Here is a 14,033-nt window from a genome sequence, read left to right as displayed (position 1 = left end):
TTAATACTTTTGCATAAGTTGGGTTTGAGTTTTATAACTTATAGTTAAGTTTGAATAAAAAAACTAAGGCGTAACTCAAATGCGGATTGAGTGTGGGTTGATATCTGTGTAATCCGAGACCCGACCTAGCCCACCCAATATTTTATAATATATATATCTATATATTATAAAATGTTAGGGCAGACAAAGATTAGGTTGGGTCGGGTCGGGCTTCGGCTATTTGAGGCCTCAGTCCAAGTCTAATTTGGGTTTAGGTTAAGTCTGAGTTTTTTGGCTTAAGCCTAGCTTGGAGTTCTAAAAATCAAGTCCAACCTGTGCAAAGGCTTTGGTTGAACTGGGCTGGGCCCACCCAAGTAAAACCCTAACTCATTTTGCTTCAAATTCTTTTAACAAGTACAACACACAGATCCCCACTATTGTGTGTGTGTGAGAGAGAGAGATTGCATAAATCTACCAGGCGGGAAAAAGGTAAGAAATAGGAAGGTAATTGACCAATCAAATTGGTGGATAACACATAATTTGTAATGATACCAGTTGTAACCATAATTGGTCACCAATTCCCCAAATTGGTGAGGCATATATCTTATCAAAAAAGCATTGAAATTGAAAAATAAAAGGAAATGTTCTATAAATTAGGTATAATAATTTTCAGAATTCAAGAAAATTTTATTTTCGTTGGACTATAAATAAAACAAAACAATTTAAACTTAAAAATTTCTCATAATATCCCTTTTAAATCAAAAACATATTTGATTATCTCTTACTAAATGTAGTTAGAAACTTAGAATAGCATCAACACTTCATTTCTCAAAGTGCCACATCTGAGAATCATCTCAATTCACATCTTCACACATGACAGTGGGATCCACCAATTAAAAAAATAATATAGTTCTGATTTTTCTTTAATAATTTACGATAAATTAAAATACCGGTATAATAAAAATATGAGCAATTGGTTTGGGCCCGAGAATTTTTGTACAATGGTTAGGGAGGGAGCAAAAGGGAAGAGCTAAACTAATTTTTGTACAATGGTTGGATCAAACTTTGAGCATCTAAAATTCATTGGTTTTACTATTTTATTCCTAAAACAGATTATTTGGTAATTTTGAGTTTAATTTGCATTATTTCATAAACAAATAATTTATAAAAATAATAATAAAATTGGAAAGAACTGCCGCTACTGTTGAGAGTTGTAGCGGCGGTGGTTGGAAGAGAGCGAGCGAGAGAGAGAGAGAGAGAGAGAGACTTTTATCGGGTTAAAACAGGGGTATTTTCAACTTTAGGCCATGTCTGAAATGCGTCTGAGCGCATTAAGTGACAAACATGAATCTTACAATTTCACATGTGAAAAAGCATTACAAATCATATTTCAGATGTAATACCAAATGAGCCTGGCGTATAAAAAGCAGATATTTCATGGGCCAAACCTCTGGAAATAGTTATCAAATGCCACCTTAGCAATAGAATGAGGTGCTTTGGTTGTCCTATGTGCAAAAGACAATGAGCAGTTAGGGATCCTTGAAATGTACATTCTCCTTTCTCCAATCAATGAGTAAATGCTTAGTTCACCATGGAGGAGAAGCATTCTCTAGCCACCAACATTGATTATTTCTAGGCTCCCTTCGCTTTTTGGGGTATTACTTACCCAGGTATCCATGTTCTTTTATTTCCTAGTAAATAAAACAAGACCATTTTAGTCATAAAAAATATATTGCTAAAAGGGGTAATTTTGTCTCATCCAAGTGTTGACAAACTTCCCACTAAGTGAGAAAGTTATCCACCCGGGAAAATAAAATTTTCAGACCCCACATAAATCTAAAAAAATGAATATGGGTATTTTGGTTAATGAGAACCCCTCTCAAAATTCAAAAAACCAAGGCCCCTAGTGTATTCCCTTCTATCACTATCAATCAAGGTAAACCTCGGCCATGAACTTTAAAGCTTCAGAGGTGACACATGCTTCAATAACCATTGCTGATTGATGAAGACCCCTAATGGCTCTGGTATAGTGGTATACACAAATTCCATATGATGATCTCTAATGATGCAATCTACCATTTAAGCCAAAGGGCTCGTCACTCCATCACGTTCACTTTGCAGCAGTAATGGAGAGGACTGAACCAGCTTCCAGATCCAGGGTAGAGAGAGGAGGCCCTGGAATTGAAGACTGAAGAAGAGTTGTTCTATAAGCTCTGCCACTGTTTGATATGCCGACTTCCCCCAACACCGGTCCAATCTCTTAGACTAGTGTGGCCTGGGATCCAACCATCAGTGAACGACTGAACTAATATCTATATACCACCCAGAGCCCACTATCCAACAGGAATTCACATGGTACCCACAAAGCGCGCCCACTGTACATCCCAACCATGTATTGGAAACATCTCTCATAACCGGTATAGGAAATTGTTCCCAATGCACGTCGAGATATACATGTGGCACTTTATAATGATTGAAGGCGAACTGTTATTAGGCTTTATAGTCCAGAAAGAATCTCTATTGGCACATAAAAAAAGATAAAGCAAAGCTCTATTTAAATTTGTACATTGCAAGAACATGTTTAGAAATACAAAGTACAAAGCTTTTCACTCTATATATTTGTATTTGCCCTCTTTCTAAACTAGCCTTAGCAACATCTGTACAAATTGGCATATGAGTTTTCCTAGAGTCATCATTATTCATTCTAAGTCTTATCTTAGCCATAGATTGTCTCCATGAATCATGTTTTGTCATTCCATTTTATTAGTGTCATATTTATTATCAAATTATGAGTGTTTGAATAATTTATTACTGGTTTACACATAACAAAACCATCTTCTTGACTATTTTTTCGCCCATATTTTTCTATTTTTCAAACTCATTCATCTTAACGGGTTCGTTATACTCCTTTTTTTTTTACATAATATATATGTATATGTTTATTATTCAACCATATCTTTGATTTTTCCAAAGTGTATCTAATACAACATACCTTAAAATGCATTTTTTTAATACTCTTTTCATGCCGATATTTAGTTTGAACCTTAGTTTATTTTTCTGTCTTATAATTCATGGATTTAGTTACTATAGTCTGCATTTTAAGCCTGTTAATTGAATTCTCAATTTGCAAAATACATGGAGGGCACCTTGCAATCTATTTTCAAGGAGTACAAATAAAAATACTTAGAGTACAAAATCTTGTATTTTTTATCAGGAAAGAATGAAAAATCAAAATCTTTTAGGCCACGTTTGTTTGCCGTGTAAATGCTGGACCACTGTAATATTATACTCTGGTCTTATTTTGCGCCTGTTTGGACGGGGTGTAAAAAAATATTGAAGACCCGTGCAAAATACTATTTTGAAAGATTTTTTACATCCATAATCGATATATAAAATACATTTTTTAGGGTAAATTACAAAGACCCCTTCTGTATTATGGGATATGTGACAAAGACCCCTGTACTATGACTATGAGACAAAAGAGCCCCTTTCATTCAAAAAGGCCGTTATAATATATTACACTTGTAATAACTATTCAGACAAGACAAGGGAGAAAATACTGTTCATCTTCCCCGACTTCATGATCCTCAATCCCTGTTTCTTCCTCCAATTTTTACTTCATTTCATGCACTCCAGTCCTCTTGAAAATGAACAAGAACCTTCAATGGCGTCGTCAACATTTTCATTCTCATCCATAACATGGAAGTACATCCGTAAACGTAAACTGTCAGAAAAGTCGAACACCCATTAAGCCAAATAAATTCAGAGCCCAAGAGCCCAGATCCATAAACGTAAATTGTCAAGCCAAACCAAGAGAAAATCGAGATGGGTTTCCCGTAGTAATCATCATCCATCTAATAAGAGAAGAGATTTAGATACATTCTTTTCTAAGAGACATCTGGTTTTAAGTTATTGAGATTAGAAAGGAACGAAAATTAAACAGAGATTTAGATACATTCTTTTTGAGCAAAATTAACACCAACTTTCAGATCTAATTATTACTTACCAGCGTTTTGTTCTGATTTCTGAAGCAAGAAGTTCTTGCAGTGAATAATGGCTCCTTGAATCGCACTCTGCAACTCCTCCATTGACGATGAATCTGCATACTGCATGCTTCCAACGATGTTACCACCAAAAACACCGCTTCGACAAAGCACACCGGAATGACTGGGCGACGACCGCGTCGAAGATGGGCAACTGGAAACACATTTTTCCTTCGTGGGTATTTCAGGTTTCCAGAGAATGAATGAGAGAATATACTGTTGTTCTCTTTCCTCGTATTTGAAGCAGAGGTTTCTTTGTTTTTTCCGGACTTCTCTGTCCTCATCGCCAACGAAGCCACTGTTACCATCGTCGCCGTCTTCTGTTGCTGCTGCTTTTGTGATAACTTCTCGTATAAAGGTTTCACCTTTTTCAAATACTTCCTTATCACGTCCTTGGCCGACGCGCTCATCCGCTTCACAGAAGAAGGACCCTATACATTCTCTTGGTCTCTATGCTTGTTGTTGTCTTTGCGAAACACAGAAGAGAAGTACCTGGATTTCTTGATCTATGGGCTCTGATGGTGATGATTGTGGTTGAGACGCTTAAACTCGTCTTCCTCGGTCACTGAGCTCGGCCGCGACGAGTCACACTCAGTGAACAAGACGAGATCACCGGAAAAAGAGGAGCTGGAGCCATTGGAGCCGTAGGTCGAGTCTCGATAAGCGGTGGTAGTGGAGTTGGAGCAAGAAGAGCTGGACGAGGCTAGCAGGAGAGTTCGAACCATGGAGAGGGAGAAGCTGGCCCTTGTAGAAGAGCTCGTCGGCTGGACAGAGATTGGAGGAGGCCATTATAGGGGATAGAGAGATGGTGAACTCGAAGTCCGACGAAGAGGTACTTCTCGTGGTCGCTTTCGAGACGAACAGCCTTGGCTTTGTGGAAAATTTCCATTACTCCACTCTGATACCAACACAAAAAATAAATGATTAGAATAGAGTGTGGGCGAGATCCCACAGATATAATGACGATGAATAAAAGAAAGAGAGAAAAATAATATAAAAGAAATTCAATTTTTTTAAGTTCTATTCATCTCTTCTATTTTTGAAATTAACCATTTTAGGACTGCAACTAAAAGAGGCGTACCAAATGAGATCAAAGACACTCCTCAAAATAGGATAGAGATAAATGATCAGAATAAAAATTAACAATATATATAAAATCTGTATCTAATGTTCATCGCTTGAATCGAATCAGTAATAGGTTAAAATAAGTTTTTAGAGAAAAAAGGATAAAAAATGAAAATAAAAAAATTTAGTGGGATATTTTGATAATTTAACTTATTCCGTCATTTTTTATGTAAAACTCCTCCCATCACTCTCCTGCTCGTAATGTATTCTAATCTCCTTCCCATCACTCTAACGGTAAATTTTGTTTTCGGGGACTTTGAAAGGAAGATTGATGCCTCCATTGTGACAGATAAGAGATGGATTTTAACTCAGACTTCGAGGCAATAAATAGACCTTGCCGCCTGGTAACGCTCCAACAAACCTTACTGTTCCGCCTTGCCACCCGATAGTTCGTGGATGCTATGTATGCCGTTAGCACTCTCATGAGCCAATCATCATTATACGTAGCCTTAGGTATTTTATTTTATTCACCATGAAACCTTCGAAATTTGAATTTGTACTTTTTTAGCAAAACAATCTTAAGGATGAAAAATATAAAATAATATTATTTATTTTTTCAACATAGGCAAAAAAGAAAAAAAGAAAAAACTATGAACAAATCAATTTTAAAGGGATCCACTATGCAACCATTCTCCTATAAACCATTGGATTGGAATCAAAGGCGATGTCTAAGTGTCCAAGCTGATGTGTGCTGCAAGGAATGGGAGATGAGAGTGCCCAACCTGATGAATGCTGCAAGGAATGGGAGATGAAAGTGCCCAGGTGTCTTTTACTCAAGAAGACACTCTAATGGTTAAGTTAATAGATGTTTGAGAAATTCTTTAAAGGAGTGGGAGAGCTCTAGAAGTTTAATGTGCGTTCCTTTCTAAGTGAATTTGGGCACCTTGTATAGGTCCTTGGACTCGGGGGGGTTCAAGTGTGACCGTCTTGAGCCGTTTCCTATTTTCCTAACGTGTTAATGTGTTAATTGAGAGATCCTCATAGGTGTTATGGTTCATCTAAGTGAGGTTGAGGCGAACGACACGATGAGTCATTCAATAGCGAACTGCTGGGGTGGTTAGCGAGTTCTTTTTCGCAGATCGCCTTAGGTCCTCTTAGCTCGGACGATTCTTACGATAAGTCGCCGTTATCTTACAAGTCTGCTAACTCAGCTGCACCGAGCTGAAGGTCGGCCTAAACAAGGTGTTAACACTGCTCCAATCCCTACAGCAAACAAATGTTCAAAATCTCCCGCCAAACGGGAAGGCCATTCCCTCCCTCGTGCAAACCGGCTACTACCGGTAAACCCGTGGTCAATATAAAACCTTGTAGAGAAACTCCAACGGCGTGACGCGCGAGAAGTATATACATTTATGGTTGCAACTCGTATTTATCCTCCATCTTCTTCCCACCAGTTCTGCTTTTTTTTTTTTTTTTTTCATCTATTTTCCCTCTTTTTTTTTATTCGTTGCAAGAAATCCGCTAGGGTTCATCGGTTAAATGAATGTTCTAGGATCTAGGGTTTGGACTGATCTATTGACGGAACGAATTTCAGAGTTCACTTTCAATTCAGGACAATGAGTGCTGTGAATATCACCAACGTTGCGGTTTTGGACAATCCAGCGGCCTTTCTCAACCCCTTTCAGTTCGAGATCTCTTACGAGTGCTTGATTCCTCTCAAGGATGGTATTTTTTGTATATTTTCTACTCATTTCTTGTTGTTTTGAGCTTAAACCGATTTTTTTTTTCGGCCATTTGATGTGGGTTCTTTTTTATGTATTGGCGCCTTGGCGGGCTTTATCTAGGGTTCTTGAAATGTTTAGAATTGTCTGCTTGGGTTTAGTGACACATGCCTATCTTATAGAGGACACTAGTTAGATTCTTGAGCTGGACATGGAAATGATAGAAACGTCTAGATAGGAGATCTGATATCGCCACCAGGGTTTTGGAGTTGGAAATTTTATTTGTTTACAGTTGGATATGTTTAAAGCCATGAGTTGGTTCAATAGATAAACCGATGAAAGGTTGGACTTGGGCGTTCTTTTAACGTGAATCTTTTTTCTCTTTTGAAAAAAGTAGCTTTTTTAAGCAGTGACCAGTGTTAGTTTTTTTATTTTTTTAATGAATTAATGACCAATGCTAGTTGAAACTAGGAGGAACTGGGAAACGAAATATCAAGTATGCAGCAGGGCATGATGTAATCCCGCTTTAGCTAAATTTTTGAGTTACTTAATTCCATTTTAATCATATTGATCAACGGGAGATTTCCGAACAAAAATTGGATATATGTATGCGATCATCCAGGGATGTACAGGCGGGAGCCTCGTGCACTGGGATGCTCTTTTAAGGGTTCGCCATCCTTATTTACAAAAAAAGGGTTTGCCATCCTTTTGATATGTAGAGCATACTTTAATCTCATCAATCACCACGCTGCATACTTTATTTGGTTTGAAAGGCAGAAACTTGAAGACACCAAGTATGAATAATTGGACACGATTCAGTCATCTGTTGGCAGCTTTTGCTTTCACAATTTAATGAGCATGATATGTGATGCTGCAATATCACTTATGATTTCATTGATTTTAAAAATGCTGAAACTTGGAGTTAGAAGTTGAATTTATAAGTTAAGTTACTTACGGTTCTTTATTCTTCTTTTTCACTTGTGTGATTTTTGGAGGGGGATTTCTTTCTTTGAACTCTTATTTTGAAGTTAAAGAACTAGAAAAAAAAATTGGGCTTGGGTTCATGACATTTTTCATCTCTGTTCTCTGTTGCTAATATGCTTTTATTCAATCTGAATGCATATAAAAAGCTTCCGGTTACTTGCATTTTAATAGGCAATCCTATAAAGTGATCCTAAGCAAGGTTCAAAATATCGATACGCCCCTACCGGTGTATCGGGCGAATCAGTACTGTTTTTTTTACTTTTGTTTTTCTGAAACCGGTTCAGGGGGGTTGGTTAAGGCTCCACCCCCCTGAACCGGTCAGACCCCGATACACCCACTATAGGGGCGTATCGGAGGGGTCCCGGAACGATACATATTGGCCGATACGTGTCGATACTTTGAACCTTGATCCTAAGATAGTTCTGTGGTTTGTGATTAACTGATAATCATTTGCTTTAAGACAACTTGCCTCTTTCTATTGGTTCAAGAACTCTTTTTGGATTTTAAACAAAACAACTCTTGTTTGGTAAAGGAATTTTTTGGCTTAATTAACAATTGCTTGAGTTGGCATTTGTTTCCATTGTAAGAAGGGTGGAGAACAAAGTTTCTGCCATAGAAGGGGGCAAGGGGCAGAAATGGCTCCTGCAGTGTGAAATTCATGGCCCTTTTATTGTGAGAAAAATCGCTTCTGCAATGTAAAATTTACAGCCCTAACATATTTGCATGATCTTCTATATACAAATGGCCATCACCTAATGTTGGTCATGGGCCTCATGGCCCTCAGCCCTCCAATGTCTTGGGAGGGTTAGATTGGATGCAAACCTAGTCTTACAGATCTTCCTGCACAAACTGACCATTTTTGGACTAGAACCTGGAATCTCATGCTTGAGACAGATTTTACCATTGCACCTAAAAATGGCCCCTTGAGATTTTATATGCATTTACTTTTCTGTTTAATTATTGACAAAAGAAAGATTTATGTTTTACTTTTTGGTAGATCAATTCCAATTCTAGCTAGGGCTGTCAGAAAAGTTGGATTCAGAATAGATATACCACATTAAAGTGTGGATTTGAATAGAACTTGAATTGAATAAAAATATTGTATGCCATATAAATGAAATAATTTAGAACTGCCTTTTCATGGCTACACAACTGTATATTGTATATCGTTAGTAAAAATCAACTGAAAAGCCTTACATTCTATCTAACTACTTTCACAAGACCTCCCATGGAAATTCCATTGTTACTTATTTAACCTTTTTTCACAAGAAAAAGGGGGAAATTATACAGAGGTGTTGACAAGCAGCAATTCAATTGTTCATATGGGAGGAAATAAACAAAAGGATCCTTTATAATGTGGCAAAACGACTGAAGATGTTAGTAGATCCCATCACTATTAGAGTTGTTCATTGGTTGAAAGCAAAGATGAATGTACTGAGTTTTTGGTTATGCCATTGTTAGAGGTTGGGCTCATCACACTAAGGCAAATTGCCAGCTTGTCTAGCAGTTCAACTTTGGCTGTTCCTTAGAGAACGCAGGACCCTCTGGGGTAGGTGGAGTGTTTAGAGGCTCGTATCAAGAGATAATTCTTTTTTCCTTGTGTGCTACAGTATCTGGAGGTGAGATCCTCTTAGAGTAGAAAGAATCCAAAGCCCTTTTGCAAGGCATATGGATTATGATTTGCATGACTTACCAACAGGTTGAGATAGTGTGGGCTCACAAGTAGTTAATAGATGGTTCAGGATAGAAGTGAGGATCCATGGTTATTTAGACAGAATGTTGTAGATGATAAATCCCTGGCATCTAGAGTGAACTCTTTACTTTAATGGGTGCAGGGGTTGGTAAGTTCTCTTGCAGATAGTCAAGCTATAGGAGTTGTTAGCGCAGATTTGTATTGCGGTGCACCTATACCCAAATGCTGTATATATGCAATAGGCTTTCACACACACATGTATGATTTGTATTGGGGACTATAGTGGTTAATACTTCTCATGTAGTCATGCAAGGGTGGGATTTGATACCCTGAGTCAGTGAGAACTACAAGCACCAACTTTATCAGATAAGCTAGTTGGCACCTTCAAATTTAGTGACAAGTATATGTTGAAATTACATGTGCATGAATGTGGGTGTGTGTGTATAGATAGATAATAATATTATGAACAGATTTGCTGTTTTATAAAGTATAAACAAATACTGCTTAACCTAATTGTAAGTTGGTCGGGTTCAGCTCATGATCCTCCATTCTATCTGTCAATTGATGTGTTTAATGTAGTTTAGTTGAATATATTTTGTTTTTAGTTCATTTATATTTAGAAAAGTTTTTAATGCATAATTTGATGCTGCAAAGCTGGCAACTTGAGGCATGGGATTCATAATAGACCATCTGTGTTGGACTTTGACGCTCCATGGATTCTTGATAGACACTTCAGCGTATTAACCTTATATGATATGATTCTCTGATTTAACTTTTTATGACCTGCACCAAAACCAAGGCAAGTATCAGCATTATAAAATATAGATAAATGAATTGTTAACATACAAAATGAATTCTATTTTTTCTAGAAACCATAATTAACACAAAAATAAAGTTTTGACCATTTTTATAGGTATGTAATGTTAGAATTTGAAAATGGATTATTTTATAGATGTGTCAGTGAATCCTTATTTTTTCTTCTTGCCGAACCAGACTCCTGAAATGGCTTTGGATATTGAATCCCGTGTAATCCATGCAATACTACAGAGATTGAAAAGGAGAGTATTTATGAACATGTGCTTGTTTAGGCAAAATTCAAAATGCTAATGACTAGTTCTTTCCTACGTTGTAATTTTTTTATCAGCCTCTCTAAATTGTAAATTGTAATGAATTGTATGTTTTGGTCTACTGGAAAAAGTAGAAAAAAGAATTCTATGTTTTGGGAAATTTGTATTGTGGATCCTTTTGTTCAATCATAAGTGCCTGTCTGATTCGCATTGCGTTTTATCTTTTCAATTTTCTGCGTAACATTCTCTGCCAGTCTGATTTGGGAAATTGTCTTTTTATCTACGCAGATTTGGAATGGAAACTTATCTATGTAGGATCTGCAGAGGATGAGACTTACGACCAACTTTTAGAGAGTGTACTTGTTGGGCCAGTCAATGTTGGCAACTATCGTTTTGTTTTCCAGGCAATCCCTAGTAACTCCTTGGAAGAAGTGCATCAGTTGTCTTTGTATTTTCCATTTGCATATTTATTGAGACTAATCTGTATTCTTTTCCAGGCAGACCCTCCAGATCCATCAAAGATCCGTGAGGAGGATATTATTGGTGTCACAGTGCTGTTGTTGACCTGCTCTTATCTGGGGCAGGAGTTCATCAGAGTGGGTTACTATGTGAACAATGATTATGATGATGAGCAGCTAAGAGAGGAGCCTCCTCAAAAGGTTTTGATAGATAGGGTACAAAGAAATATTTTGGCTGACAAGCCCAGAGTCACCAAGTTTCCCATCAATTTCCACCCAGAGACTAATGAGAATGGAGGGCAGGCACCTCCTTCACCTGATCATCCTACAGAAACAAATGAGAATGTTGAACAGCCACCTCTTTCACCAAAGCACGTCTGACAAAGCTGGAATCAATCTCCCAAACAAAATTACAACAAATTAAATTCTGGCCTTCATTTTTTTTCTTGGAAGGTAGCAGTTACCAACTTGCTGGGTTTCAGAAGCATACTCAGAATTGTTCTGTAGACAACAATGTCAATCAATATTGTGTTACTTGGATGGAGATGTAAAGTACTTGTTTTCTTCGGTTCTACCAGGTCCTGAACACTGATGTACCTAGTTGAAGCCATTTCTTTTCATCAGAGTCTGGTTCCGGGGTTCTTATTTAGCTATAACAGTCCATGGCAATGATAATCTTGTGAAACCTTTGTGTTTGCTTTATTCTTTTGAAGGCAATTCAGTGGTGAAATTGTTTATTATTTATTCAGCTAGTAGGATTTTACTAAAATGGATCTTTCTACTTCCTAGTGCCTACAGGTACTAGTTCCAATTTTAGAACTAGGAATTTTAGCATTTAGTTGTATTTGTAAATATTATGATGCAATCGCTTTATAGGAGGTGCTATAGCCTAAAGTTGGCAACATGAACAGGTGGAGGTGGTATTGGATGCAGGAATCAAGTCTGTTTGGTTTTATAGAAAATAAAGAGAGATGAGTTCATAATTTAAAAAAAATCAGGGTATCACTTTCTAAGCTTAAAGAAAGATGAAATGCACAGGCCTCATTTCTTTGAAAATATTTCAGGGCTTTTCTCGTATGTCTTCCATCTTCGAGCGATTTTATATATTCCCCAATCCCCATTATCTTCTCGAGTATTGAATGATTACCCTATGTTTTTACATATTGGCTGTATGACTGTCCTTTCTCCCTTTTAAAGGCTACCTTAAATATTGAAGTGACGGATTTGCCATTAATTAGCTGAATTTTGTAAGGTTACATATCTATGTATATTATTTTGCCTTTTATTTTAATGTAAAATTTTCAAATTGATAATTTCTCAGGCGGTGTTTGGAGCTTGGAAATGTAGGCATTTATAGAGAAAATGCTGCCATATCTGCGCCAGCTAGACGTGGGCATTTATTGAGCATGAAACCACTGTTTGGTTTACCTGTTTATTGAAAAAACACCAATTGGGGGAAGTAGCAAATTCACGCTTCCCTTAGCGGGTTGGTGTTTCACAAAACGTGTGTTCGATGTGGCATCGATATGCATGCCAATGTGTCAGCTCACAGTGTTTGATCCGGTGCTTTGCGGAGCTGTAAATCCTCAATGAACTGTGTGCCTTTTTACCCTAATGTGGATGAAGGGAACCGGGCACCATTTGGTCTGAGAAGTACCACCATCTTGTACGAATAGAACTACCCTTTGACGCCGGTAAGACCGCCGTCGGCCGGCCAATAATCTCTACTATTTCCTTTTTTTACTTATGGTGTTGACATTTTTTATTATTTATTTATTTATTTGGCAGATTCATTGCCTTCTTCCCGCAAATCTCCCATGTTCGAAACCATTTGCAGAAATTTCTTCCCGCTGTCGACGTACCTGTTCTCCTGTTGTTGACGCTGATAACCACCATCGACCCTGAGACCATCTGTTATTCTTTCCATTTTATTTCTTTAAGGTATCTCATATAAACCTTTTGTTGTTTGTTTGTTTGTTTTTTTTTTGCAGATCTAATCCTTCCCTTAATCTCCCCTGTTAACAGATGGTCAAAAAACACCTGTGCTACCAAACATATACTCAATTTAAAGCCCAAAATATTCTTCACATAAAAATAAACAAATAAATGAAAAGTTCAAAAAATTTAGGGCATAAGCAGTTATAAATTAAAGGGTAAAAGGCTTAAACCCCACTTCAAATTTCTCCTAAATTCTAATACCTTCCCTGGGGTGATATCATCGGACAAAAGCCTCCTCACCGGTAACGATAGTTGAAATTTTTCTAAAATCCCAGTTTTGTCCTAATATAGTAGTTTTTTCTCAAAATTTCTTCTGCCTCTATGTTTCAAATGAATGACATTACTTAAGTTGAATCACATAGGAGACTTTGAAGGACAAACACGTGACTTGGAGCTTTACCTCTCGTTTTTACTCTGTTCCATTTGCACTGTTGGGCACTTGGAGTGTTTCATTTTTTTAGGCAAGTCAGTGAGGGCCTTGATTTTCCTTCCATAGGACCTGTAACAAAGCAATACAACTAAGATTCTTCCTTCATACTTTTGCCTCCCGGGCTGAAAATTTGATCCAGTGGGAAGAAAATGTTATTATTTGTTGTTTTTTTCGGTTTTTATGTTCTGTAGTGTCGGTTAATGTGGGGTTTTCTTCGTTGTTTTTGTGGTGTTATATGCCTGTTTTTATGCTCTATTGTTTCTGTTTTGTCGGTGTTTTTTGGGTAAAATACAAAGACACCCTTTTATATGGGGTCTGTAATAAAGACCCCTTGACCGTGAGATAAAAACGCCTTCTGTTAGCTTTTTATTAAAACCTACCGTTGCAATTCCCATATTATTCTTGTAGACACATCTTCTCCAATTCACCATACAGAACAACAGACCCACATTTCTCTCTCTCTCAATCTCTTCTTTTCCTCCATAAGGAATGCTCCAAAACCCAGCAGATTCTACAGAGTCCTGTTCTATTGTCCGTTGGACTGATGGGAAGAATGGGCGAAGATGATGGAGACGAACTGGGCGGGAGGGGGGGG

The 14,033-nt window shown here is 37.4% G+C and overlaps 1 protein-coding gene and 1 pseudogene across 2 annotated transcripts; one reads left to right on the top strand and one right to left on the bottom strand.

Moving 5' to 3' along the window:
* Positions 1 to 3,977: 3,977 nt before the first annotated feature.
* On the bottom strand, positions 3,978 to 4,811 carry LOC148863764 (putative membrane-associated kinase regulator 1; annotated as a pseudogene).
* Positions 4,812 to 6,245: 1,434 nt separating this feature from the next.
* Positions 6,246 to 11,750, top strand: LOC148863763 (putative histone chaperone ASF1A). Of its 2 annotated transcripts, none has more exons than XM_088980473.1 (3): positions 6,246 to 6,821; positions 10,841 to 10,956; positions 11,050 to 11,750. In XM_088980473.1, exons 1-3 carry the CDS (start codon positions 6,704 to 6,706, stop codon positions 11,389 to 11,391), a joined length of 576 nt encoding a protein of 191 aa, XP_088836599.1. In that variant the 5' UTR covers positions 6,246 to 6,703; the 3' UTR covers positions 11,392 to 11,750. The 2 variants fall into 2 exon arrangements, with proteins under 2 accessions (XP_088836599.1, XP_088836600.1); XM_088980474.1 differs by having other exon boundaries at positions 6,475 to 6,812.
* Positions 11,751 to 14,033: the final 2,283 nt, after the last annotated feature.

This window comes from Nelumbo lutea, chromosome 3 (assembly GCF_056320005.1).
Source record: "Nelumbo lutea isolate HS-2025 chromosome 3, American lotus-T2T, whole genome shotgun sequence".
Classification (NCBI taxonomy): Eukaryota; Viridiplantae; Streptophyta; class Magnoliopsida; order Proteales; family Nelumbonaceae; genus Nelumbo; species Nelumbo lutea.
This window is presented reverse-complemented; position numbering and strand designations above follow the sequence as displayed.